The sequence below is a fragment of the Sardina pilchardus genome, chromosome 22 (genome assembly GCF_963854185.1).
Source record: "Sardina pilchardus chromosome 22, fSarPil1.1, whole genome shotgun sequence".
Taxonomy (NCBI): domain Eukaryota; kingdom Metazoa; phylum Chordata; class Actinopteri; order Clupeiformes; family Clupeidae; genus Sardina; species Sardina pilchardus.
This window is the reverse complement of record NC_085015.1, coordinates 25,396,544-25,424,463: the sequence shown is the minus strand read 5'-3', so window position 1 is coordinate 25,424,463 and position 27,920 is coordinate 25,396,544. Positions and strand designations below refer to the sequence as shown.

General features: G+C 42.0%; 1 protein-coding gene across 2 annotated transcripts; it reads right to left on the bottom strand.

Annotated features, from left to right (window-relative positions):
- Positions 1–14: 14 nt before the first annotated feature.
- On the bottom strand, positions 15–27,920 carry nrap (nebulin-related anchoring protein). 2 transcript variants are annotated; one of them, XM_062525552.1, is made up of 43 exons: positions 27,636–27,920; positions 27,146–27,240; positions 26,819–26,903; positions 24,929–25,033; positions 24,517–24,621; positions 24,092–24,196; positions 23,685–23,792; positions 23,276–23,380; positions 22,833–22,940; positions 22,398–22,505; positions 19,268–19,375; positions 18,459–18,572; positions 17,637–17,741; positions 17,366–17,473; positions 16,833–16,946; positions 16,430–16,528; positions 16,164–16,268; positions 15,589–15,696; positions 15,097–15,204; positions 14,606–14,803; positions 14,120–14,224; positions 13,867–13,965; positions 13,541–13,645; positions 13,200–13,307; positions 12,395–12,706; positions 11,951–12,055; positions 10,522–10,620; positions 9,537–9,641; positions 9,278–9,385; positions 9,057–9,170; positions 8,657–8,854; positions 8,062–8,166; positions 7,650–7,748; positions 7,263–7,367; positions 7,004–7,111; positions 3,962–4,273; positions 3,524–3,628; positions 3,107–3,205; positions 2,863–2,967; positions 2,661–2,768; positions 2,012–2,323; positions 1,436–1,588; positions 15–1,141 (listed from the first exon to the last, which is right to left on the bottom strand). In XM_062525552.1, the coding sequence occupies exons 1-43, from the start codon at positions 27,705–27,707 to the stop codon at positions 743–745; spliced, it is 5,631 nt and encodes a 1,876-aa protein (XP_062381536.1). In that variant the 5' UTR covers positions 27,708–27,920; the 3' UTR covers positions 15–742. The 2 variants fall into 2 exon arrangements, with proteins under 2 accessions (XP_062381536.1, XP_062381537.1); XM_062525553.1 differs by lacking the exon at positions 16,164–16,268.

The following is a 27,920-nucleotide window of genomic DNA, read 5'->3' as shown; positions in this document are numbered from 1 at the left end:
ACGCCATCACGCAGTTGCTGTTGAAAAACATTTATTTTCCTTTTGAAACTCACAACCCAGCATTTTCACTTTTGTCAAACACTGTGGCCTATAGGCTTAAGTTTATGGCATAAAGCTGAACCGGTCAGTCATCCAAGTAAAAATCACATACAGTATGTCGTCTAACACATTTGCAACCTGCCACTAGGGGGCACTAGGCACTTTGACAGTGCTCAAGTTTGTGGCATGTGAGACCATAATGCCTGTCTTGCTCAAAGCCTACTCCGAGTAAAGTAATACATATTGTTGAGTCTCATTTAAAGCACTTCTATCATCATTCCAAATAATAATAAAAATGACATTCAGTTTGCTGCCTCTTATCCCTATGAGGAGCATCTTCATCCTTCACACCTGTGGCAAACCTAGCTCAGCTTACACATGCGTCATCACACAAATCAAAAATCTACTTCCTGTTAACTTTCTCAAACCTCATCTCGTTGTACATTCTCCATCATACATGCTGACATCATGATCCTTGGCTGATATAATTCCTTTCTTTTTCCTTCCACGTAACTTTTTTAACACATGCCAAATTCTCTCTGTATAGCATTTCTCCACCTACAGCCCCCAACCGCTCATCAGCTCAATAACACTGTTGATTAAAAAAAAGCACCAGGCTCTACAGTAGTTCACCACATCGTTAAAAAACAATAAAAAGTACATTGATGATTTAAACAACGGGAGGGCGGTCAACACTGTCAGTCTACATCGCCGCGTCGGAGGAGCCAGATTCCAGTGCAGCGGTCTTCTTGGAGCTGATGGCGGTCTGGGACTGGGACGATATGGCGCTCTGGGATGTGACGGCGGACTGGGATGTGATAGCGGACTGGGACGTGACGGCGGACTGGGACGTGACGGCAGACTGTGTGCTGGACGAGGACTGGGTGTGGTGGGTGGTGGTGGTGCTGCTGGTGGCTTTGCGGAAGTTGGTCTGGATGGTCTGGACCTTCTTCCTCTTGACGTGGAGCACCTCCATGGCGTCGGGGTTGACGTCGGGCTGCTGGAACTCCTCCGTGGTCTCCACCTGGTTGGAGGAGGACTCCTGCTGCTGCATCATCTCCATCTGCATCTGCTGCTCCATGTTCATCTGACGCTGGTACATCTGAGGGGGGAGAGAGGAGTATGAACACAGGGACACATATAGAGGAAGAGGGCAATGGAGGAGAAATGGACGAGTATAAACACACAGACACACACAGAGAAAGAGGACAATGGTGGAGAAATGGACTAAATAACCGATATAATGGCATAAAATGCTCTGTAAAATGCAATACGTTTAGCATCTATTAAATTGAAAATAGCTTTTACGCTGTTTACATTTAGAGCTATGTAACCTCTCTAATTCAGGTTGCTATAACAGCCTATGACATACTGCATCATATCTGCTGTGGCTCACCAGTAGCTGCTGGTACTTGGCGATGGCCTCGTCCGTGTCCACTCCCTCTGCCAGGCCCAGCTCAGCGGCCCGCCGGGCCATCTCCGCCTTGTGGGAGCCTGGGGGCGTCCAGCCCACCCCCCTGATCCAGTTCAGGTCGGACTTGTAGTTCACCTGCGGGGTGAGCCATCAGAGTCAATAAAGTGTCAACTCTACAGTGACTCTTCTCGCTGCCTCGATTAAAGCAAAGTTAAGCTCTTCAGAGGTTTAAGACTACAGGCTATGCATTTATCACAGAGGTTTAAGACTACAGGCTATGCATTCATCTCATATCTGATAAATAGCCTATACTATAGCAATATACACAGAGACACTCACTTACTACCAAGCTCCATTATGAACCAAATCAAATTAACTGAATTAAAAATAAAAATAAAAAAAGCAAGTAATTCATATGCAGTAGGCCTACAATGTAACACACTAACACAACACACTAACAGTAATCTGAGAGCTACAGTATGTACAGTGAATCAATGGTCACATAATGATCACAGCACAGGTTGTTTTTATGCGTAGAGTCTCCAGTTCAGTACGTACGTCGCTCTGCAGCTGGTAGGCCTTCTTGGCGTGCTTGAGGTTGAGCTGCTCGGCGTCGCAGGTGTAGTCGTGCAGCCGCTGGCGGTAGCTGTGGTCGCTGGCCTGCGCCTGGCTCTTCTTGGCCAGCAGGAACTCAGGCTGGTCGGCGTGCATCTTGAACTGCGAGTGCATGGCGTGGGACTGCTTCTTGTACTCGGTGTTGCTCTGCAGCTTGCCCACGGCCAGCGAGTGCATGATCTTGGGGTCGTCCTCCACGCTCAGCAGCCCCACCTGCTGGCCCTTGCCCTTCACGAACGCCTCTTTGTAGCGGAACTGAAAAAGGGTTTCAAAGGACGTCACTTGTGTGTTGGATTAGCTCTGCAGAACTGAGCAATATGTAGTACGAAAAATACTACAAAAAAATATTTTTGTCAACCAACATGTTTTGAAATAAATATATCACATGAATTGCAATGAATTGTGAAAAGGTATGCTATGTGCTAAAGATGCTTAACAAGTTGTGCTAGCTCTGATGTGTCATGTTGGCAACATGGTGAAAGTAGGCCTACATCTTTTTGTCTGCAGGCCAAAGATGTGTTGTGAATTCGTATAACAGTAACTAAAAGTTGAATCAACAGCAGAACAAAAGAAGGGTTTGTGGTTAACTCACATCACTGGCGATATCCCTGGACGCCTTGGCCGTTTGGAAGGGAATGGCGTCTAGCCTCAAGTCGTAACCTGCTGATTTCACCTGCTCTCCTGAGGTCTTATAAACTTTCTGCAGGGGAAACAGTGGGCATTTAGGTCAACCTGTGCTTCCCTTATTTGAAAAATATTTAAAGGACAAGTCTGCCAAAGAATGGGTGTCTTACATCGCTTATCATCTGTGCGTTCAGCCTGGCCCTGACAAAGTCGGGGTCGTCAGCGTGGAGAGTGTACTTGTGCATGGCCTCAGAGTCTCCGGTCTTATAGAGCCTCTGCAATATGTACAAAAGTTCATGAAGGTTCAAGATATAAAACAAAACTCACAGACTTGTATGTATTGTTGTTTGTCATAATACTGAAGGACAATTGCTGGTCCTGAAACCAAATGGGCTCATGATGAAAGTCTCGTACCTGACTGCACTGCATATAGCTGTTTTTAGCATGGAGAATGTCAGGGGAATCTGCCACTGAGGTGAATTTGATGGCGTCGGGGTTCTGGCGATACTTCTTCTGCAGATTTCAATAAATAAAAAAAGGTACATTTTCAGCAGTCAATGAATGTTATTCATGCGGTGCCCATTGTAAACCAAAACGAGGCTACTGGGTACACAAACCATAGGACTGTTGTGTTCTATGCATTCGCTAGTAGGCGCATTCACTTGTTTTGATTTACACAATGGCCACCACGTGAATAAGGCGATGTGAAGCCATTAAAAGAGTTGTGTTTCCAAAGAAAACAGTAATAGCGATAGTATTGATAAATAGTATTGCTGCTTTAAATGGCTATACTAGTAATAACATTATGTGATGGCCTGGTGGTCCACTCACGTCACTGATGAGCTCTCCAGCTTTCTTGGCGTACTCCATCTGAGGTGCACCCACACCGTCCCAGGCCACGCCCTTCATGAAGGACAGGTCCGACTTGTACACTTTCTGTTAGACATTAACGACAGGAGAGGATGAGGGACTAACCCTGAGGTAAATACTTGTTTGTGGGTCATTGACAAATACAGAAAGGCTTTTAAAAATGTGTTTTATTTATTTATTTTATTTTAAATCTTTTAAAAATGGACAGAATGCATTGGAAAACAGATGAATAACAGATAAACTAGTAAACAACTATAAAACAACGAGGGAAAGGAGGGCTATCACAGAGTCACAGATAACACAGACAATGTCTGTGATACGTTTTTTTCGTATCTTTTTTTATCTCTCACTCTCTATATCCTCCCTCTCTCCCTCTCTCCCTCTCTCTCTCTCTCTCACCTCGCTCTGCAGGTCGTAAGCCTTCTTGGCCCACTGGACCTTCATGTCGTCCGGCAGCACCGTGTACTCGTGGAGTCGGGTCTTGTAGTCCTGGTCGCTGGCCAGGGCCTGGGCCTTCTTGGCGTGGACCAGGTTGACCAGGTCCAGAGGCAGGTGGTACTGGCCGCTGGCGGTCAGCGCGTCCTTGCGGTACTGCTGGTCGCTGTGGAGACGACCCATCTGCAGGCAGTGGGCCAGCAGGGGGTCTTCCTGGGCGCTGCGCACCCCGATGTGCTTACCTTTGTCCAGCACGTGGCTGTGCTTGTACTGGACCTACAGAGAGAGAGAGAGAGAGTGGGAGAGAGAGAGAGAGGGGGAGAGAGAGAGAGAGAGAGAGAGAGAGGGAGAGAGAGAGAGAGAGAGAGAGGGAGAGAGAGAGAGAGATAAAGGTTCAGAACTTTGGTTTGGGTAGATGAGAGGTACAATGTTTCATCTAAATTCTAACATTCAAATTAATAAGAAATATTAAGTAGGGTTGACTTAGTTTTGACCAATCTGTCGAGAATACTCACTTTGTTTGAGTTAGTAGTACTTTGGGAGCGAAAAGTCAAACCAACTAAATCATTTTAAGTTCAGGTCACTCACAAAACACTAGTCCAACACTTGGGCATGCGCAGAAGCCTCTAGTAGAAACCAACCGACACGACACGACTAAACACACATGGACATCGCTGGAGTATTTTACAGGCTCATTTGGTGAGTAAACGTTTGAAATCGATTTGCTTTCTGTATGTATTATTCATTCAACGCTAGTTAAGTTTTGTTCAGCATATGTCAATGTCTATGTGACTTGTGCCTGCCGTGATTGTATCATAGCCTAGCGTCTAGCTATCGCTAGCCCAACGTTTGTTGCTAACGTTATCTGTTACACTAGTGCTAAACTGTAGATCTACCAAAGACTCTTTTCGGACGTGGCTCATGTGTTTTCATCACTGAAAACGATTATTTCTAAAAACTCCAAAGCCAATAACTCCAGTTTCACGTTTGCATGTGTAACAGCTAAATGGAATGAAGCATGATTAGTATGTTCGACCTCCATATTAGCTAGCACTAGCATTTTTCAACTGGAATTATTGCAGCTTGGTCATTAGCACTAGCTAGTTCTTTTCATCATGGTAGCAGCTACAGGAATTGCTTTCAAATTCTTTGATTTTATGTTATTTCATATCAAAACAAAGTAGGCCTATTTTGTCTGAGCAAAAACATTAGTTTACTAATTTACTATTTATATAATTGAGTTCATTTCATTGAGCTTGGTGCTAACATGATCTTTTCTCTTATAGAGATGTTGTCAAGCAGACCAAGTCCCTGAATGAACTTGTAAGTACTGCACTTTTCGTGCTGATAAGACTAGCTATTTTAGCTATTTGCTAAATGTGCAGTTTGTGTCTTGTGAATGTCTTAATCTTTATTGTTTCTATCATTAGACATCGACTGTGATAGCCCAACGCACCCTTGTCCTGAAGGGAATTCCTGTTTTACATGGATCAAGTCCAGCAAATTCTACAGCACAGCAATTGTAAGTATACTTGGAAATAATAATAAGAAGAAATAAAGCAAGTTATCATATCTAGTTATGGTTATTTATGTATGTACAGTATGTATGTTATGCAATACACATTGGAAATTGCCACTTATACCGCATGTTTATATTGTCAATGTCTTTGGGTGAGGAGGAGGCCCATTGGATATTTTCCAAAATAGTTTAAAGTGTTATTCTGGCGGTGAGCAAACACTTCCAAAAAAGCATTTTAACCAATAATATTAAAAAACAGCACCAAACCTCATCAGTAGCTTGCTCAGGGTCCCTACACTTAAAAGGAAGCACGAACAACGTAGTTAGCGAACCCGGAGTTTATGACAGAAAACACTTACCAACTTGTCCTCTACCAGCTCCTCCAACCCAGTATCATAAGGTTTCGTTGAACTGTCACATTTGGTTAATCTGTCATTCGTGCTGGGGTTGGAGGAGTTGGTAGGAGGACAGTTGGTGTTGACACTTGGAAAGTAGATAAGTGTTTAGGTGGACTCATTTTGTGGTCACAGCTTTGTTCATTAGTAGCAACACATGATAACAAGACTTTCTTTTGCATATGTGTCTTCACAGGACGCTGTGACAGATGGGGCCATCTCATGTGTTGATGTGCTCACTGTTCTTGGGGAGATTGACGGCTAACATCATTTCCAGGGTCCAAGCTGTGGTCAGGTGTTATGGTGGCACCTTATTTCTGCTTGATATAATATAATATTCATTTTCTGCTTGATATTACTATATAATAATTATTACTATTATTATTTTACTGCGGAGTCCAAGCACTCTTATTTTACTTTAAATATGTTGAATGGCAGGGTAGTTTGCTATGTGAATGCTGGATAATTAAAAAGAAAATAAAAATGTGATTAACCTAAACCAACCTTCTCATTTCATTTTTTTTGTTAGATGTTTTTACATACATTGCTTGTATCATTGTAAACTGAACCAGAGAACAAGTCAGTAGTACACACTTAAAAATGTGAGCTAATTAAGTATTATTTACTCAGAAAACACAAGCTTCCATGAGAACTATGGGTTCTAGGTATATGAGTACTAAGAACCATGAGCTAATTAAGTACAGTTTAATTAAAATAAATAAGTTGTATTCACTTAAAAAGTGTAAGTTATTAAGTGTTACTTACTCAGAATAAACAAGCAGTGTTCACTTAAAAAATGTAAGTTCATTGAACTTACTTTTTTCAAGGCAATGAGTTTGCGTACATTTTTTAAGTAAAGTCAACTTATCAAAATTTACAGTGTACTGATCTTCTGTATGTTACCTTTACAGTCCTCTCCAGTAAACTATGTGATTTTCTCACTCCAACACTCCAAAATAGCAATTACCTGACACCTGCTTCCATAATTAAATCTCATGTTTCTGTCAAATGCAGATTTATATCCAGACATAAATAGAATAGGCCGTAGGTATTGAATGAGGATGTTTACATGAGTTAAATGTGTGGACTTACCTCACTGGCAAGGCCTGTGGATGTCTTTGCTGACTGGAAAGGTATGTCCTGCATGGTTAGTTTATAGCCCTGGGCTCTCAGTGTATGCCACGACTCTTTATACTTGACCTACAACAACACAACAACACAATAAATCAACAGTCTTTAACGATGATTGAACATTAATTCCCTTATTATAAATGCAGAGAGAGAAAGAGAGAGAGAGAGAGACAGAAAGAGAGAGAGAGAGAGAGAGAGAATGTGAGTCAGGTACACTTACATCGCTGTAGTTGGCAGCGTTGATCTTTGCCTGGGTGATTTCCGGCCTCTCTGCTGTGATGGTGTAGTTGTGTCGTACATTCTCTCCAGCCTCTTTGTACAAACGCTAAATGAAATGTCGACAAGACTTAAAGTAAGTCCACTGTACACGCAACATTTCAGGAGCAGTCTGTGGGTTTGAAAACACTACCAATCGTAACCAATACACAACACTTCTCTAACAAAAACCATGACCGTCCCAGATTCGTTAAGAAGCTCTTAAGTGCTAAGAACTTCTTAGGAGCGTTCTTAGAACGTTCTCAAAGCGCTCCTAAGAAGATCTTAGCACTTTGAGCTTCTTAACGAATCTGGGAAACCCGGCCCTGGTCATTAGGCTGGGGTCTCTTACCTCGTTGGTTAACTTGTTGCTCTGCTTGGCATGTACGATGTCTGGGGAGTCGACCACAGAGGTGTGCTTGAAGTGGTATGGCTGTTGGCGGTACTTTTTCTGGAAAAGAGGAAAACATGCAACAACGATGAGGGCAAGAGTTTGATGTTACTGTGAGGGTCATTTGTGGACTCTGTCGACATCTAGTGTTCAACCATGACATCAAAAAGATTTGAAAATTCTCACTTGGATTGCATTGACATGCATTTTCTTTTAGATTTGTTGTGATGTCACTCAAAGCACAAATCCATTTTCCGTAGTTCATACTATACTATTCTGAATCGTCAAAAAACACGAGTATCAAACAGGCCATTACATCTGAAAAAGTGTGAGGAGCTGAACGTTGTAAGAATAAGTGTTTCGTAAGTCTCACATCACTGATGAGGTCCGTGGCCCGTTTTGAGCCCTCGATCTGCAAAGCCCCAGTAGCGATCCAGCCGGCACCTCGCAAGTAGTTCAGGTCTGAGCGGTATGATTTCTACAGAAAAGACAAAGCACACTCACAGTAAGTATAGGGTTAACACAATCAATCAGACGAACACATACATTACATACACACAGGACATGCTCAGGTCTGTAATACAATGTGTGGAGAGGTGGACATTAGCTTCTTGAATTAGAAATGCATTGCTGTAGTGTCAGCACCATGTAATACGGCTAGCAGTGGGTCCACAGTGTCTGCTCACTTTCACCCTCCACACTTCATTATATTACATTACATTACATTTAGCAGACACTTTTTTGTCCAAAGTGATTTACATATGTCAAGTACAAGGGATAACATTGTCTCCAGAGCAACTTGTGATTAAGCGCCTTCTTTGCTCAAGGAATCAACGGAGGAAGCCGGGAATCGAACAGACAATCTAACTAGCCCGGCTCCTTCACCACTACAAAACCACCGCCCACGCACTTCTACTGTACAGTGTGGCACGGGCGATGCGATGATCTCTCCATCAGGGGGGACTTACGTCACTCTGCAGCTCATAGGCTCTCTTAGCAGCCTGGACCTTCATGTCGTCCGGCAGGGAGGTGTACTGGTGCAGCATGAGCCTGTAGTCCTGATCACTGGCCAGGGCCTGAGCCTTCTTGGCGTGGGCCACCTCCAGCATGTCCATGGGGAGGTGATACTGGGAGTGCACTTTGGTCGAGTCCTTCTTATACGTGATCTACGAGGGAGATAAGGCACGAGAGGATAAACAAGAGAACAAACAACAAACAAATAAACAAATGATGTAAAACATACATAAAGAGATCACTATGTATCATATAGTTCAAAGTGGGAAGATACCATTTTTGTGACAAAGGCTACCGTATTCAAAAGTACTCTTATTGTGAAGGCTTGTTAGCATGGGCTTAGTTAGCACTCACATCACTGTGCAGTTTGCTGGCGTGGACAGAGTGGGCGATGTTGATGTCGTCCTCCAGACCCTTCAGTCCAATCATCTTGCCCTTTGTCCTCTCAAACTGCTCTCTGTACTTTTGCTGAAGGGATCAAAAATGCACAATTTTCCATTAGCGCCTTTATTCTGCTGAAGAACTCTGCTTGGACGTACTGTACACCTATGGAGACACGTCACTGTCAGACTCACATCGCTGAGAATTTGATTTGAAGCTTTGGCAGCCTGGAAAGGAATGGCGTCCAGGCGTAACTGATAGCCGGCATCTCTGATCTTGGTCCAAGACTCTTTGTAACGTGTCTATGGATGACAAACACAAAATATTATTCAACCAAATAAAAAATACATATTTTGATGTTTTGATGTTAAAATTCTCCAATGATGTAAGTAAACAAATTTACAAGAAATGGCACATTAACTGTGGGAAGTGTGGGTGTGAGCAGGCCCTTACGTCACTGATGTTCATGGCGTTCTGTTTGGCCTGTACGTGCTCTGGGAGGTCACCGGTGAGAGTGTAGTTGTGCTTCAAGCTCTCTCCCTTCTCTCTGTATAGACGCTGCAACAGTAATACACACCAACTGAGGAACAGCCCCACCCATTCCACTACCAGCCACAACTATTGTGTCATGCATTTATCATCAATAAAGACATTACCGTATTCCAGACTATGAACCGCGGCTTATACATTGATTTTGCTCAATTTCTTCCACTAGGAGGTTAATATAGGGGGGCAGTTAATATGGTGTTAATATGGTTTTGTTTCTTTTAACTTGCATAAAACACTGTCCTGCGACTTATACACAATGCGGCTTATATGCGGGAAATTACTGTATAGACAATGCACAGTTTGCAACCACCTGCAGAGACTTATATCCAATTTTATTTGTTTTTTACTTGTATGTATATGGGTGATATAATTATACTATTAATTGCTGCTGTAACACCATAAATTCCCAGTGGGAGTAGGTAATATATCTATCTATCTATCAATCTGTCTATCTATCTACAGTATCTATCAATCTATCTATCTATATCCAAATGTACATTTTCAATATGGCTCACAATATCAACCTTCACAGCTAATAAGGTATCCATGAACCATGACAATGGCAAGTATTGCAGGCAGCATATTTTAACGTTCATATATCACATATCATGAACATATACATGAAATGCGCAAAATTAATCTGGACAATTTTCCATATTTAAACAGACTGTGTATCCAAGAATTCCATGGCCTTAATTTCTCCCATTTTAAGATGTCATGATATCCCGGGACATTACTCATTATTAAGTTTAGACTTGGGCAACTACTTAAGGCGGTTCTAATTATGAGAGCCATAAAATGCCCATGTCTGGCGAGCCAGTGTGTGTGTGTGTGTGTGTGTGTGTGTGTGTGTGTGGTCTAGTCGGGTGAAAGGGTTCAAGTGGCTTACGTCCAGGCTGAGCTTGTTGCTGAGTTTGGCCTGCACCATCTCCGGTGTGTCCTCCACGCTGGTGAACTTCAGACCGGACACGTTCTGCCGGTACTTTTTCTGTAACACACCATCAATATCATATCAAAACAGTATTTACAACTGCCTCCACTGATCATTTATTTACATGATTGATCTTGTATGATCACATCAGCCAGCAGGTACATACAGTATGGACGACGAAGAAAAATACAACATTTTCCAGATCAAAAAGTCAAGACAGTATTACTCTTCATCAGTCATTCTCTAAGCTATTCAGTACAGTAGATGCTCAGCCTCTGTAACATTTTTGTTGACTCATCCATCTTAGCACCCTAGAATCTAGATTTTGCATTCCTTGGATAGCGTCATTTTATTGTAAAGCCCTAAGATTCCAAAGTGATGAAAGCTTGCCTTCTCAGAGGCTCCAGCCGGAGTCCAGCCACAGACTATTTTGGGCCACTCTACTTAACTTGCACGCTAAGGGGCTAATAATGGGCACTATCTGTTGGCCGCTGTACTGTATGAAGATTAATTATAAATATATAAATATGCCTTTCCGTGAAAGATCAGCACTTCAAATAACATGTCCCTCCTAGACTACACGGGATAAATTACGGGATTGCTATTTCAGAATTATTTTTTTCCAAATCCAGAATTGAGAGTCACTGGGAGTTAACCAAAGGACATTTAACAGCTCACTGCACTTCATAAGGACTGTCCTGTCAACTGAAAAATTGTACTTAGCTTCAAATGCAACAATTACTTTACTTCAAATATTTTTTAATTAGCCTATCAACATTTTGCCAAAGACATTTACGCATAATGCATAATGTAATGCCAGTCTAGGTTGTCAGGACTTGTCAGAATATAAATTATGTGTCTGTACATTTTGGCTGAGTAAGGAGTGCTTCTCACATCATCCAGTCCTTAACTAACTGTGAAATAGTCCTTTGCCAGTGTGCTGGTTTCTACTCTAAATATAACCACAGCCATAAAATAACGATTTAACCTTGACCTTGTTTCAGTGGTTATGTAATTATGAATGCCAAGCATCCACTCAGTTGCCTTAACCGTCTAGAAAGTCTGCTGACCTACAAATAGTATCAGCAGTGCTCACTGACTGTAGATAAGCATATCTCCCATAAATGTTGGTGTTTTTGGTGGTAACTATGAGTTTAGATTTAAATGGAGTTATTTTGTGTTTAACCAAATTAACATCCACAGAAAGAGTGAGGTATAAAAGTCTGACAAAGTTGTCGTGACAAATATGGAATCAGATATTGCTTGGCTAGTCATATGCTAGGCTTCTTTTCAGAAGTAACTCTTGTAACACTTTAATGGCCTAGCTAGCATAACAGCTAATGTGCCTCAGTGCTGGCTAGGTGCCACGGGGGGTACGGTGCTTTACCTCACTGATGAGATCTCCGGCCTTCTTGGCCTGCTGCACATCAAGGGATCCGGCTGCCACCCAGCCAGCTCCCTTCATCCAGTTCAGATCCGACCGGTAGGATTTCTGAGGACGGAAATGTCATGTCATCCCACACGGCAATGATCAGCCGAATTATCAGGCCTTCAAGAGATCCTATGTCCTACTACTACTATTACTATGCAATACTATGGCATTACTACGATAGTGCTGTAGAGTGAGCATTTGTAAACAACTTAGCTTTACAGCTTAATATTAAGATCACATGACACTTATAATGTGCATCATGTAACTGGAAAATGTGTGCCAGTTTAACATGCTTTATCAGGATGTTTGAAAAAACTTGTAAGCAACTGGGTTGAATGATGATGGCATGGTTACAGAGAGGCATGATGGGAAGCGTAGTTTAAATTAATTGACACTCACGTCACTCAGCAGATTGTAAGCCGTCTTGGCCCACTGCACCTTCTTGTCAGTGGGCATGGTGGTGTAGTCGTGCAGGTAGGTCCTGTAGTTGATGTCGGTGGCCATGTCCTGGGCCTTTTTAGCATGCGAAAGGGTCAGCATGTCCAGAGAGACTTTGTATTTAGCTTTGGTGTCCTCGTACTGCTTCTTGTAGTTGAGGCCACTCTGGAGTTTTGAAGCCTTGAAGGAGTGGGCCAGCTGAGAGTCATCGGCCACAGTCTTCACGCCAATCATCTTCCCTTTCGACAGCTCGTAATTCTGCTTGTACTTAATCTGCAGGTATTTGAGGGAGCAAACGTTTGGTTTAGTGTCATTTAAACTGGAGTCCCAATGTGGATAAGTGTTATCACAACTCATCAAGAATGGTAGCCTGATAAACCAGCCTAAATGGATTGGATGTCTAATTTAGTCTGGCCTCGATCAATGGATACAACGGAACATTGTTGATGAGCACAACCCGTTGTCTTTCAAACCGTGTCTGTGCCTATAGGCCAACGCTCCCTCAAAACCCCGCCCCAGAGCCCTCTTTCCCGCCCGCGTTGATTCAAAACACATCTCTGCGTTGTGATTGGTTTAGTTGCCATCTGCCAGATTCAGGGCAGTGTTTTCAAAATGTTCAATGGTCCGAGGCCAGACCCAAATGCAGGCAAAACATTTTGCCGTCCAGCAGTTGGCGCTGGTTTTCCAGGCTACAAGAATGGCATATTTCTTTGTTGTCCCACTAAGGATTTAAATGGTGAGCTTAAGAACTCAAAGACCAACTCACGTTACTAGCCAAGTCCCTTTTGGCTTTGGCTGTGAGGATGGACAGAGCGTCCATGCGGAGCTCAAAGCCCTTCTCTCTCTGCTCCTCATAGCCACTCTTGTACGTTTTCTACAAGAAGGGAAAATAAAGACTCCATTCAAACAGCATCCATGTCACATGTGTCATGTGTTCTAGAATCTCTAGTAGAGGAGACAAAAAACTAACAATAACAAGACTATGAGTTCAATTGCCAGGGCAGACAAATACTGGCACAAATGTACCACACTCTAAGGGTGTGTCATATTTCATACAGTATATGTGGATGATGTGATGGTCTATTGCAGGTTAAGGAGGGATCATACCCCGCTGAGGAGCTCTGCATTGGCCTTGGCCTGTTTGAAGACTGGCTCGTCATTGGTCATGGTGTACTGGTGAATAATCTGCTCTGAGTCTGCTTTGTATGTCACCTGGGGAAAAAAGGGGAAACATAATCATCAGTATCCTAAGCACCACTGCCAGTAATTGATTGTGTTTAATATTACATACTGTATACATTATGTTTTGTTTAAACAAAATTGTATAATACCTAGTTTAGGATGTAATAGTGTCTAATAGTATGGATGAAATATTGTGTTGTTCCTAAAAGATTAGGGAATGATGGATTGATTGTTGCGTCTTAGAGACGTACCCCGCTTTGAAGCTCCTGGCTCTTCTTGGCATGTTTGATCTGGGGGGTGTCGGCCACCTGTGTGAATTTCACTTTGTCCACCTTCTGACGGTATTTTTTCTGTCACAGGAGAGCCATACAAGAAACAATCAGACTCAGACCCAAAAGACAAACATCACAAACACAAGCACACAGACAGACAGACAGACAGACAGACAGACAGACAGACAGACAGACATGTCCTCCATCTTGTTCCCTGTCTCTCAAAGCTCACCTCGCTAAGAACATCTCCTGCCTTCTTGGCCTGGATAGTGTCCAGGCTGCCGTCTGCTTCCCAGCCCACACCCTTCATCCAGTTCAGGTCGGACCGGTACACATTCTACAGGGGAAATACATCACAGTTTAATAATTATTATTATTACTCTTTGCTCATCTATGCTTTTATCTGCTATTACTGTTTGGTTTTTGTTTATGTAAAGCACATTGAATGACCTCTGTGTATGAAATGCGCTATATAAATAAACTTGACTTGACTTGACTCAGAAACATAATTGCTTCTATATGAGTTTAGTTTGAAAATATAATTCTACAGTCCAATTCATACAGTCCATAATAATTATTAAGCTATTAGGTGTTGATTACAAATCACAGATTTACAATTAATAAAGGTGACATAATGACAAGCACTTCCACTAATAAAAATATTTATTTCATAATTATTAAAAAATGAAATTGCCCCTTCAAATGCTTCCTGTCTCACCTCACTCTGTAGACTGTAGGCCTTCTTGGCCTGCTGGACCTTCATGTCGTCGGGCAGCACAGTGTACTCGTGGAGCTTCTTCCTGTAGTCCAGGTCGCTGGCCAGAGCCTGGGCCTTCTTGGCCTGGCTGAGGTTCACCATGTCCAGAGGCAGGTGGCACTGTGCCTGGATCTCCTTGGAGTCCTTCTTGTATGCAATCTGATGGGGGAGATGGAGGGAGAGAGCGACAACTTGAGGAGGGGAAGCTGACTGTCATGCGAGGACATAAGTGAACACTGTTATTGTACATCGAGCATAGCTGTGGGCTATGAATTTCCCCTGTGGGAATGAATAAAGTACTTATCTATCTATCTATCTATCTATCTATCTTGGTCTTCATAGTAGATGTATTGTTCGCTTGTTCAGCTTGTACTGTAGCTCATTTCTAGTGTTTGTAAATATACCGTGTGTGTTCTGTGGATGATGATTGTGCGTGTGTGCTGATGTCTTACCGCACTGTGGAGCTTGCCCACTTGCAGGGAGTGCAGAGTCTTGGAGTCGCTCACATTATAGCACGTCCTGTCCTCCTTGTTCTTCATGAAGTTCTCTTTGTACTTGATCTGTGAATGATGGAACCATGACACTGATCCAGTGGAACTACTGTATACTACTCATATATTTTCAGAAACTAAATACAGAGAGTCTACAGTACATATCCCACATAACTAAATCATATAAAAGCAGTTTAAAAAGAGAGAAATAAGAGTGAAAACATAGTTTTAACAGTTAATCTGCCCACATTGTTAAATATTTACATCAATCCTGTAATGGTGGTTAACCTGCTGCCTTGACCAGCACCAGAATTCCAATTCTAAACAATATATAGACCAACAGTTTCATATCTATAGTTTATATCGCTCTGTTATATTTGCTTTTTTGTATCTTTCAGCGCTGCCTGTATCTTTAAGGTCTGTGAGGTGCCCTAAGGACGTCTGTGGACTCACATCACTGGCGAGGTCTCGGGATGCCTTGGCAGCCTTGACATTGAGGGTTTCCAGGCCAATGTCACATGCCTTGGACTTGGTCTTCTCCCAGTCTTCCTTGTATTTGATCTGGTATGTGAGGGAAAGGATAAAAGTTAATAATTTCCACAGTATATCCATTCAGAAGGAGAGAACTCGTTTTTCTTGGGCTGTACAAACTTTCAATTTCTCCAAATAGTATCAACAAACATATTTTATTTTATTTTATTTTATTCGTTTTTCAGTAGAATACTATGTAACATCCAATCAAATAATTAAAAAAAAATTATTGAAATTTTTTTGAAAGTTTAGATGGATGAATGGTGGTGAAATGGTAAATGGATGGTGTTGAGCGTGATTCACCCAAACATTTCTCTTCTTTTATTTTATTATTGGAGTGTGTGTGTGCCTGTATGCCTGTGTGTGTGTGTGTGTGTGTGTGTGTGTGTGTGTGTGTGTGTGTGTGTGTGTGTGTGTGTGTGTGTGTGTGTGTGTGTGTGTGTGTGTGTGTGTGTGTGTGTGTGTGTGTCCACAGGTACATTTATGTGTGTGCTTACATCACTAATCAATTCAGCATTAGCTTTGGCCATCTTGAGCTCGGGCAGGTCGTGTACTAGGGTATACTGATTCTTGGTCTTTTCATAGTCAGCTCTGTAGTTCAACTGCGCACAGAAACAGCAGCTGTACACATATCCATAGGCGTAAAGGTGCTCATACAGTAGGTTTAAACCATGCTCATGGGTTGAAATGGAGAATGGGCATGCTATAGGACTCCCTTTGAGCCGTATATACAGTAGACTCTGTTGAGCTGCCCTGCACTTACATTGCTGAGCTGCTGTGCGTTGATCTTGGCCTGCACAATGTCAGGTGTTTCCGCCACTGTGTGGTACTTCAACTTGTCAATGTGCTGCCTGTAGTTCACCTACAGAATATATAAAGGAATAGTAAACAAGTAACCTAGATAGATAGAGGACATATGTAAGGATTATGCCCTTATCAAAAAAGTCCAAGAGGATTCCAATCAGATTTTGGAACCAAAATCTTAAAGGATTCCAATAGCAACAATCCTATAGGACTTATGGGGGGAAATTCCAAAATCTGATTGGAATCTGATTGGAATCCTATAACGTTTTTTTAAAAGGATGCTGTCCAAGATTTTGACATAATTGATGTACAGTAGAAAAGTCACATTACAGTATGTATTAGGATTCTCAGAAAACACTCACATCCTTCAGTGGGTCTAGTTTCCTCTGGGCCTTGTATCCTGGAGTGATGGTAGCGGGGTAGTTGTACTCCCCTTGCTCTGTCTTCTCCTTGTCATACTCAGACTTGTATGCGATCTGAAACAGTTCAGATCAAAAAAACCCATGATGAAATGTCAACAGTCTACAGATCTACTATGAGGTGCACAGTTTTGCCACAACGTTTAGCAGAAACGGCACAAACCCCTACACATATAGAATAAACAGAAGAAGAAAATATGGATGTAAAAATATTGCTTCTCATAAATTCCTGTTTTGCAATTGAGTAGATGAGCAAAAATGAGCAATTCTCTGTTGTGTGTATTTCAAATTCACTGGAAACAGGTCGATTGAATTTTGTGTAAGAGGCTAAACAGATTTATCCCATGTGGGTATGCCATTCATGGCCCATTATCACTCTATCAGATGATGCTAGTTATGGGATGATGAGATCCAGCATGAATGGCCTCTAGTGGTCTCTAAAGCGGTCCAGGATGTTGAAATCTGAGAGGACTCACATTGCTTGCCAGGTTCCCAACTTTCATGGCATGCATGGTCTTCTTGTCCATGCCAGATCCCTCATAGTGGCCCTTCATATGGTTGGTATATTTTTCTTTATACTTGTTCTGCAATCAGCAAAAAAAAGCAGTTTTATCATGTTGTAGAAGCTGTATCTAATGAACAGTGAATAAGTATGTTGCCAAGCAACTTCACTTTGCCCAGTAATAGCTGAGATATAGATAGATTTCAGATAGTGTTGTATCACACTGCTGCTAACGTGACACTCACATCGCTGGTGAACTTGGCGACCTTGCTGGAAGTCTTGAACTGGGGCGTCTCGCAAAAGTTGATGCTGTGTCCTTTGGTGTTCTCAAGGTCCTTCTTATACTCCACCTGTGGACACACAAACACGATATCACCCCAATGCCCCGCTTGGCATTTCATTACCAAACCCCAACTATACACACACACACAGTCAACAGCATGGCATCCCCCATACACAAAAATCTTCAACCATGACCTCAACACTTGCACACAACAACAGCATTGACCCTTGACCTTTGCGGATAAATAAAGAAGCGAGGGCGGCGATGATAGAAAAGATAGTGTCTCCAGGATCATCAGGTATCAGTCTGGGAATGCGGGCAGTCCTGCTGTTCTGCTGCCACGACCGCACGCTGCTGTCGCGTAAAGTGCCAATCGAAGTGTGTAAGTGTGTGTGCCAACACTCTGATGTGTCGCAGGCCTGGCATGGTGTCGGGGGGCAGGAAGAGCCGCCATGCCAGAGATGCCAGCCACGCCAGGTGAGGAGGATTTGGGTCTGACCGTGAAACCTGTGACTGATGACTGCTCTAATCCTGGGCGTGAGTCAGACAGTGCAATCCCCCATGACAGAGTTTGCTATGTTTGGCTGCAGTGTAAACAGCCAGGGGTTTAGACGCATTGTCTTACACTAGGTGTGATGTACCATAGACAAACACAGACCAAACAGACCAGGGGTAAATCAGACAGAAAGGGGACATAGGTGTGTCAGTGGTGTGTGTTTGAGTTCTAAGAGGAGCAGTTGCTTTTTTGGCTATTTACAGTAGGCTATCTCCGTTGTTGTCTCACCTCACTGACTAGCTTGTTGATTTTCCGGGCATTTTTCATGGCCAGGTTGTCGTCAGGGTTCACGGTGTGATATTGCGAGGCCACCATCTTGGAGGAATCCTTCTTGTATTTGAGCTGAAAGAGAAAGGCATGGCTTGAAGTGAGAAAGAAGCCCTGCAAGTCTTCAAGCCCACCTATATCAGGTTGCATTCCCGTAGCATGAGCACATCTACTCACACGTGCACACTGACACTGACACACACACACACACACACACACACACACACACACACACACACACACACACACACACACACACAAACACTCCTGCGAGCACAGAGACAGTGTGCCTAAATCAGGCCACTGAGAGCTGCGGCAGTGACAACATCAGATTCCTGGTGGAAGTCATGGGAGAGGCTTTCATTCCATGACCCACCACGCACATTCCACACAGTGCTGACAGGTCATGAGTGTGATGGATGAAGGTGAGTGCATATGTGCGTGTGTGTGTGTGTGTGTGTGTGTGTGTGTGTGTGTGTGCGTGTGTGTGAACATGTGTGTATTGTGTGTCTATGAATAATCCAGGAGGGCCTTTTTTCGTACAGTGCCATAGGTACTGTATGTCTCTCTCTCTCACACACACACACACCTCTCAATGAACCTGAAATCATGAACAAGTTCCAAAACAAGTCTCTACAAGCTCAACATTTGTTTTGACCCAAACAACCTCCTTCATTTCATCTTTGGCAAAAGCAGAAGAAGCAAAAACAACAGCACGCCACAAACCACAAAAGCAGCAAAGCTACATTGTGCAATGAAGTGATACTTACATTGCTGGCCAGTTCGTTGGCCTTCTTGGCCTGCAAGTAGGCTGGTGTGATCATGGCGGGGAAGCTGCCCTTGCCTCTCTGTTGCTCGTACTCCTCCGTGTAGGCCAGCTGTGGAGAGAACAGATCGAGAAATCACAACACATCACACATCAGCGAAGTTCTCTCACTCTCAGATTAAACTTCAGGGTGCCGCCGCTCCCATCCTCTTTCTATTGTATGTTTAGTCCCATTTGTCTAAAACACTCTAATGCAACATACCACTCTAACATGGAGTAGATGTAGCTACTAGCTAGCGTCAAACAGCAATACAGAGATATAGGGACGATATTTCATTAAAGCCATGCCGAACACAACAACAACCTAACAAATCTGCTTGTAATATCATGTCATGGCCATAAAAAATCATACTCCACAACCATACTGTATTTCATCTGCGATGAAGATCACTGAGCAAAGATGAAACATCCCTCGGCAATGACTTTGTAATTAAAGACCATTGTAAGCCCTCAGCAGCGTATCAATAGGCATTCTAAGCCTTCTTTGCTTCTAAGCAAAACATGTAGCAAGCAACTGAATAGGTAAACAAAGAACATATTATTGCATGTTCAGCTAAAGAGTTACAGTAGATAATACTTTTCTGCAGAGTAACTCAGATTACAGCCAAATGGTTCCAATAATCACTTAGTGAATTAAACAGGGATATCCCCTATTCCTGTGAGAAACATTGTTGACATGTGCTGGGCACAGGCTCTAAATAGTTCCTATCATGTGGCCCAGCAGGCTCAGCCCGGAGGCAGCTGGTGTGCTCACTGCTTCTGGGAAACTGTTTAGAAACTCGCTCAGAATGTAGAGTGAATCTAACTGCATCTGGCAAACTTTGGAATTATAACCTCCACCAAGGAGGTTACTGTATGTTTTCATCGGGCTTTGTTTGTTTATCTGTTTGTTTGTTTGTTTAGTCAGGGAGCCATGGGGTCAGACCTGGCTTTGTCGGTTAAAGTTTTTTTTTTTTTGCAGAATCTAGTAGACTAGGGGTACCTCTTTAAGATTTAAGAGGGTGCCCGGTGATATCCCTTGGGCAATTTCGTATATTAAGCCTTTCTTGTCCAATGTGTTGACTATAAGGCGGATATACTACAGGTGAATAGGGTAAAAAAATTAACAAGCAGATATCACTATGAAACTTCACCAGTTGATTACTTAGATCAATATGAAAAATAAATGTATTACAAGTTTTCTGAAATTTAAGGTTTGAATATGCAAATTAGGTATGATGTAATTAAATATGCGCTGATTTGCATAAACGTAAAAAGATCAAATCTGAACATTGGGTAAAGCCAGTTTCATTTTTTTTCTTTTCATTTTGTTGACATAAGAGATGAAAAGTATTTTAGAGAGGGAATTATGGATATCTCATTTAGTTATTCAGTAAATCAGAAAATACTATACCAGCCTTTAAAAAATCCATTTTCGCCATGTTTTTTGGAATAAAATGTCATGTAAATCAGGCTAAGAATAATATATCAACAAACCCCTCTGCAAAATCCTTCTAAACATGGTTAGGTATAAGACTGAAAAGTTTGGTGTATGTAGATGCTTGCGAAGTGGAGATTTTGTTCTCCGAGTGAGAGAGGAAACTCATCCATATCCGCCTTATATTCAACACATTGGACAAGAAAGGCTTCATATATGAAATTGCCCAAGGGATATCACCGGGCACCCTCTTAGATCTTAAAGAGGTACACCTACTCTACTAGATTCAGCAAAAAAAAAAAACTTTAACCGACAAAAGTGAAGTGTTCCTTTAAGGTTCTCGTGAGCTTTTGGCAGACCAGACCAGTCACTAAGCCATGGGGTCAGGTTGCAACCAACCCAGGTCAGACCTGGTTTTGTTGGTTAAAGTTTTTTTTTTTGCTGAATCTAGTAGAGTAGGTGTACCTCTTTAAGATTTAAGAGGGTGCCCGGTGATATCCCTTGGGCAATTTTGTATATTAAGCCTTTCTTGTCCAATGTGTTGAATATAAGGCGGATATGGATGAGTTTCTTCTCTCACTCGAAGAACAAAATCTCCACTTCACAAGCATCTACATACACCAAACTTTTCAGTCTTATACCTAACCATGTTTAGAAGGATTTTGCAGAGGGGTTTGTTGATATATGATTCTTAGCCTGATTTACATGACATTTTATTCCAAAAAACATGGCGAAAATGGATTTTTTAAAGGCTGGTATAGTATTTTCTGATTTACTGAATAACTAAATGAGATATCTATAATTCCCTCTCTAAAATACTTTTCATCTCTTATGTCAACAAAATGAAAAGAAAAAAATTTAAGCTGGCTTTGTCCAATGTTCAGATTTGATCTTTTTACGTTTATGCAAGTCAGCGCATATTTAATTACATCATACCTAATTTGCATATTCAAACATTAAATTTCAGAAAACTTGTAATACATTTATTTTTCATATTGATCTAAGTAATCAACTGGTGAAGTTTCATAGTGATATCTGCTTGTTAATTTTTTTACCCTATTCACCTGTAGTATATCCGCCTTATAGTCAACACATTGGACAAGAAAGGCTTAATATATGAAATTGCCCAAGGGATATCACCGGGCACCCTCTTAAATCTTAAAGAGGTACCCCTAGTCTACTAGATTCTGCAAAAAAAAAAACTTTAACCGACAAAGCCAGGTTCACCTAAATTATGGCATTTGGCTCCCGGACTAGTTTGTCTGTTTGTTCGCAAGAAAACTCTGGATGGATTTCGATGACATTTTCTGGAAAGGTGATTTGTATCACCGTCTAGATCCAGGAGGCGGTTATGTTTTCGCTTGCCGGAGGTCTCCACTCTCGAGTGCTTTTCAAGTATATTATAAGAATGGCTATAGCACAATTTTTCATTTAACAGCACATGAATATTTACATGCACAACATTTGCATGATATCCCACAGGTATAAAAGGGAATGATCAACTGAAATCAAACAGCAAGCAACTGGATATACTTTCATACTACATTTTAACAAAGACAACACACCATTCGCACTGTAGCCTACAGTACATTACTGACAAAATGACTGCTAAAGCCATACTGTTGAAATGGCTCCATAGCTCGCTCTCAGGTCTCACCTGGCTGAAATTGCCGGCGTTCTCCTTGGCCATGGCCATCTCAGCCACGCCCACCTCAGTGCTGGCCTTGCCCCTCATCTCCTGCTCATACCTCTGCTGGTACTTCACCTGCAGCACACACAGCCACGTTAGAGAGGAGGAGAGAGAGAGTGTGTGTGTGTGTGTGATGGCTGTTGCTTGTCCTTGTTGGCTCTGTGAAGTCTACTTTGCGCGCGCACGCGCGTGTGTGTGTGTGTGTGTGTGTGTGTGTGTGTGTGTGTGTGTGTGTGTGTGTATGGAGAGTTAAGTGGGGGTGCATGCATATGTGCATGATTGCATGTCTGTTCCATACTTTTATAAAAAGCTCTTTGCTTGACCCTGTAAGTGTATGGGTACAGTACAGTATGTGTCATAAGTATACTACAGCATGTCCCTATGCATGTGTGAGTCACTTACTTTACTGGCCATCTCTGTAGCCTTCTTGGCCACCTGGTACCCGGGCGTGAAGTGGGCGGGGAAGCTGCCTTTGCCCCTCTGCTGCTCATAGCCCTCAGTGTAGGCATACTGGGGGAGGATAGCCATTTAAAGATTAGCATCCTTTAGCTACCGTCTAAATGAATATCACAATAATGATGACGATAATAATCATTATTAATAATAATAATAATAATAATAATAAGCTTTATTTATTTTGAGGATAACGCAGCAAATTGTTGCGGTAGTATAATTGACTGTGCAGGATAGTGACCGTTGCACAAAACAGATTCCTATGATCTGAAAGACCCATTGTTTCAAAGCATGCTGTAAAATAACTGTCATATCTTCATGGCTATACTGTAGGAAACTTGAAAACAAAAGTCACAGAAGTCACAAATGTGGCATATGCAGATGGAGCTCACATCACTGGTGATCTGGCTCTGGGCTTTGGCCAGCAGAACTTCCGGGGTGTCGCTGACCGCCGTGTACTTGGACACCCTCTCATCGTGGCCTTTCTTGTACTCCACCTGAATGCAATCATATGGACCGTTTCAAGAGAGTTCCATTATCAGTGCCATAGTTGTCCCCACAAGGTTTCCGATTTAACATTTCCATAATGTTATCTTAATGCAACGGAAGTAGGACCAAATTGTTGGGAACAAATAATAGAACATTCAAGCATTGTTTATGTTTTTCTTGTTGAAAGGGTCTATAGCTCAAGGGTCTATACTGTAGCTCAAAAACAAGAACTTGGCAAGTGACACATGAACTAGGTTTAAGGTTAGAATTCTGGGTTAAAAAGTCCCGAGGTGCTGTATGCTGCTGACTCACGCTGCTCGCCAGAGCTGCTGCTTTCTTGGCGTGCTCGTAGCCTGGTGTGATCATGGCTGGGAAGCTCCCTTTACCCTTGGACTGCTCATACTCCTCTGTGTATTTCACCTGTGACACATACAACAGGGAATTTAGAGAGCAGAGCCACCAACACATAGCTTATTTTGGTACATTAGTCAAATTAATGGGCCTTTAAAGATACACAACATAAGAGTATCTTTAAGGTAGTAATCATTGAAGATTTATGCTCATTAAAATTAGTGTTGCTTCTTACACTAACGGATTAAGTTTCAGCCTTTTTATTGATCTAACTGAATTAAAAACATTTAAAAGAACGAGGTGATAATACTCTGTTATAAATCTAAAAGGAGATAAGGTCATGTGATGATTGGTGCTGGTATACTCACATCACTGGCCAGGGCAGCGCCAGTCTTTGCATGCATGATCTCAGGTGAGTCTGTGATAGAGGTGAACTGGGTCACCCGCTCCTCATGTCCCTTTTTATACTCAACCTAGGGAGCATAAACAACGTATTTAATATGGCTGTCTGTCTGAATGTCTGAATGAACTAATGAATGAGTGAATGGATGGATGAATTTATGGATAGATGGATGAATGAATGGGTGGATGGATGGATGGATGGATGATGGAGGGATGGATGGATGAATGAATGAATAAAGAGCTTGTGTCTTTTCAAATAATATCCAGACTGTCTATTTTGGAAATTCAAATACAGTAGGTGTTAAGCTCTGCAAACATGGGCCAATGACAAATGCCATTCATGGGCCACACAGCAGTGAAGACGTCGACTCCTCAGGAAGCTCCTACTCACGCTGCTGATGTTCTTCTGTGCCTGGGCCACTCTGACGATCTCCTGGTGGCTCGACGACTGTGAGTACCAACTCTGCTGCTCCGCAAACTCTGCTGAGTAGGCAACCTGGGCAGTTCAGGAAGAAATCATCAGGATGAATAAGTACAGTAATTTCCTGTGTATTAGCTGCATTGTGTATAAGCCGCAGGACAGTATTTTATGCAAGTTAAAAGAAACAAAGCCATGTTAATACCATATTAACTACCCCCATGTATTAACCTAGCTGAAGAAATGGAACAAAATCAATGTATAAGCCGTGGCTAATAGTTGGGAAATTACGGTAGTCTATACATGACGAACAGAGCACTTTATTCAGTGAAATTAAAAGAGTACTGTATATGAGGCCAAGTGAAGCTTGTATGAAAAGGCCCACCTGGCTGTTCATCTGGCTGGCTTTACGGGCCAGCTCCATCTCCCGTGTCCTCATGTCATAGTGGAACGTTGACTTAAACCGCTCTCCTTCTTCTCGATACTTGAGCTGCAGGAAGAGAGATGTGCTTTTTTAAAAACCCTAATGTAGTCACAGAGCGCACGTGAATCATGCCAAATAAATTGCCCTATGATATGTGTATGAGAGCAGCCATGGGCATAATTTATAGAATATTTCCTTTTTCAATTGTGCAGATTAATCCAGAGAGACCTTGTCGCCATAGACTCTATGTCTATGTTCATGAATAGCAACTGCCTGGAAATGTAAATAGAGGACACGGCCATTTAGCAACCATGGTCATTTTACCTCACGGTGGAACATTGTATGTTTAAATACTATTGATTGCATATTCATGGTTATTTTTTTAATAAGAAACTGCTTACATGCTTGTGGACAAAGCTTTTAGAGAGAGCTTTTGAGATTTTAGGTGTCAGTTTAGGTGACTCACAGGCAACAAAAAATGGTAATTAAAAATATAATTAACTAGGTTAAAGAATGCCACTTGCACCAATAGGACATATTACATTTACTGTAGCTATGGTTTCACTGTATGATGCATCTGCTTATCTAATTTAAAGTAAAGCTGTAGAATTCATGAGGTTTAAGTGGCCCAGCTAGGACCTGTAGAGGAACATCCCTCAGACAGACGGCAGCAGGTGGTGTAGTACTTATGAGAGAACAGAGAGAGAAGGAGAGAGGGAGAGAGAGAGAGAGGGAGAGGGAGAGAGAGAGAGAGCTAGAGGAAGGAGCGAGAGGGAGAGAGAGAGAGGTGAAGCTGCTTCCTAGGGTATAAATTTAACTGCCAATGCATAAAGCAGGGCCATGGAGGGGTGTCGTGTCGCTGTCACAACACAGAAATAGCACCAGCCAGGACACTAGTCCCCATTCCAAGCCTTTGGAGTCATCCAGGCTTCTGAATGCCTCCAAAAACAGACTCTACAAGCCTCTAATAAAATAGAAATGGCTTTAACAGGTTTGGGGCTCAAAACTATCAAAAGTGCTGATTGACCCGTTTTCGAGGTTTGGTTTTTTAGACCATGCACCAATCAACAGAAGACCATGACATAGTCTCATGAGCAAAGTTTAACCAACACATAACATGACACCTCAGTTACACAAGACTCAAGTGCACACAAGGCACAAGCACTAACCTCTTTTAAATTAATTAACCTCTAACAATAATTCTAATGGCACTTTATGCAATGTAAACAAACCCCTTTTCTTTCTATTAAAGGTTACAAGAAAGAGTGGTGTCATTCAGTGTCATTTTGCCATGTGATGTTCTGATAATGTGTGAAGTCCTGTTCAAAAGCTAAAATGTCTTAATGATAATGATTTCAGTTATTTGTTATTTATTCAAGGTAAAACCGATTTCAGTTATATACAAGATGTCAAATTCCTAGTGCAATACCAGAACAAGTTTTCCTATCACTATTCCTAAGTTAAAAAAAACATAATTTTACAGAGAAACATCTCTATTTTATCATCAGCTACAGTATATATCCCCCCATATGTCCAAGAACACTAATTCAAGATGAAGTCAGTATGACTTTGATGATGAATGATAACATCGGCACTAGATGAATAAAAACTCATACTAAGAGCATTAGTCCGAACATATGACAAATCAACCTTTGTCATCTTCACGTCATTATCAAAAAGGACACTGTGTATGACTGAGACACACACTCAATACTCCATTCTACACTGTGACCGCATATCTGATTCATGTGAATCGTCCGTGGGACCTTGGCATCTGACCATGGCGGCACATTTCTGGCCACAGAGAGAGAGGTGAGCTATGTGCTATGCGTGACATCATCGCCCACTCACCTCACTCGCCTCGGCTTGTTTCTTAGCGTTGATATTGACGGGCGTCTCATACACGCTGGTGAAAGTGTTATTCTTGGGATTGTGCCTACAGAGATCATTCACACACAAATGTTACACGAAAACACAAACTACAACAAGTCTTGGGTTTGGTTTCATTTGCCTTGATCATTTCAGTGTTGTTGGCAGTTGTTTTCATTCTCTCACACTGAGAATTACCATCTACACCCAAGCAAGCTACTTCTCTTTAGAAGAAATTAGACCTTAAAAGAAAGATAAAGTGAAGTTGAACCACCAATAAGAGCTCATTTATATCTCTGTAATACTCACACTTGGCAGTACGGCCTCTTCTGATGGCTGACAAAGTTCTTGGCAGTGAGAACTGTCTTACAGACCTCGCAATGAAAGCATGTTTTGTGCCAGTTCTGTTTTCCAAAGCATCCAAGAAAACACACACACACACACACACACACACACACACACACACAAACACCTTATAAGATGTGATGCTGCGACTTATTTGGGAGAAATATGCCTGAAATCTAATTCATCACTTAACAAACAATGTGAGGAGTCTTCAGGACTGACCTGGCTCCCTCCACGAGCCGCTATGCAGCTTTCTCACACAGATATACACATTATGCTCCTGCATATAGGTCTCTATTTCTCTTATTCCTCAATAACATCTCTATTGATTAAGTACTTTTAAGTATCCAGTCATATATGTCCTCTTATAGATGGAGAAAAGACATTTCCACTGAATTAAACTCCAGTCGTACACAGGAGGAGGCCAACAGTGATAGATTTTGGAACACTCTACCTGATTCATGCAGTTGATTTTCTCGGCAGGGTAGACCGTAAACCCACACCTGGCACACGACTGGATATTCATGATTGCTTGTTTCCAAAAAATACTCTCAGTGAGAAAAAGAAAATCGAGACTCGAGTAACAAAAAATGGAAAATAAGTTAAGAAATAAAACAAAGTAGAATAAACCAATTTCTATATAACCCCTTCAATATAATGTTTCCAAGCCAGAAGGCCAGAACTGGCCAGAGAGCAGACGAATGCAAGTCCTCCCAGACAGTCCCCTGTTCCCACTAGT

Coding starts and splice junctions, on each gene's coding strand:
- nrap (XM_062525552.1), bottom strand. CDS start 27,707: ATGAATATCCAGTCGTGTGCCAGGTGTGGGTTTACGGTCTACCCTGCC. Junction 17,742..18,458: donor TCAACAAGCTAGTCAGTGAG/GTGAGACAACAA, acceptor GTGTGTCCACAG/GTGGAGTATAAGAAGGACCT. Junction 3,629..3,961: donor CTTACGACCTGCAGAGCGAG/GTGAGAGAGAGA, acceptor AATGTCTAACAG/AAAGTGTACAAGTCGGACCT.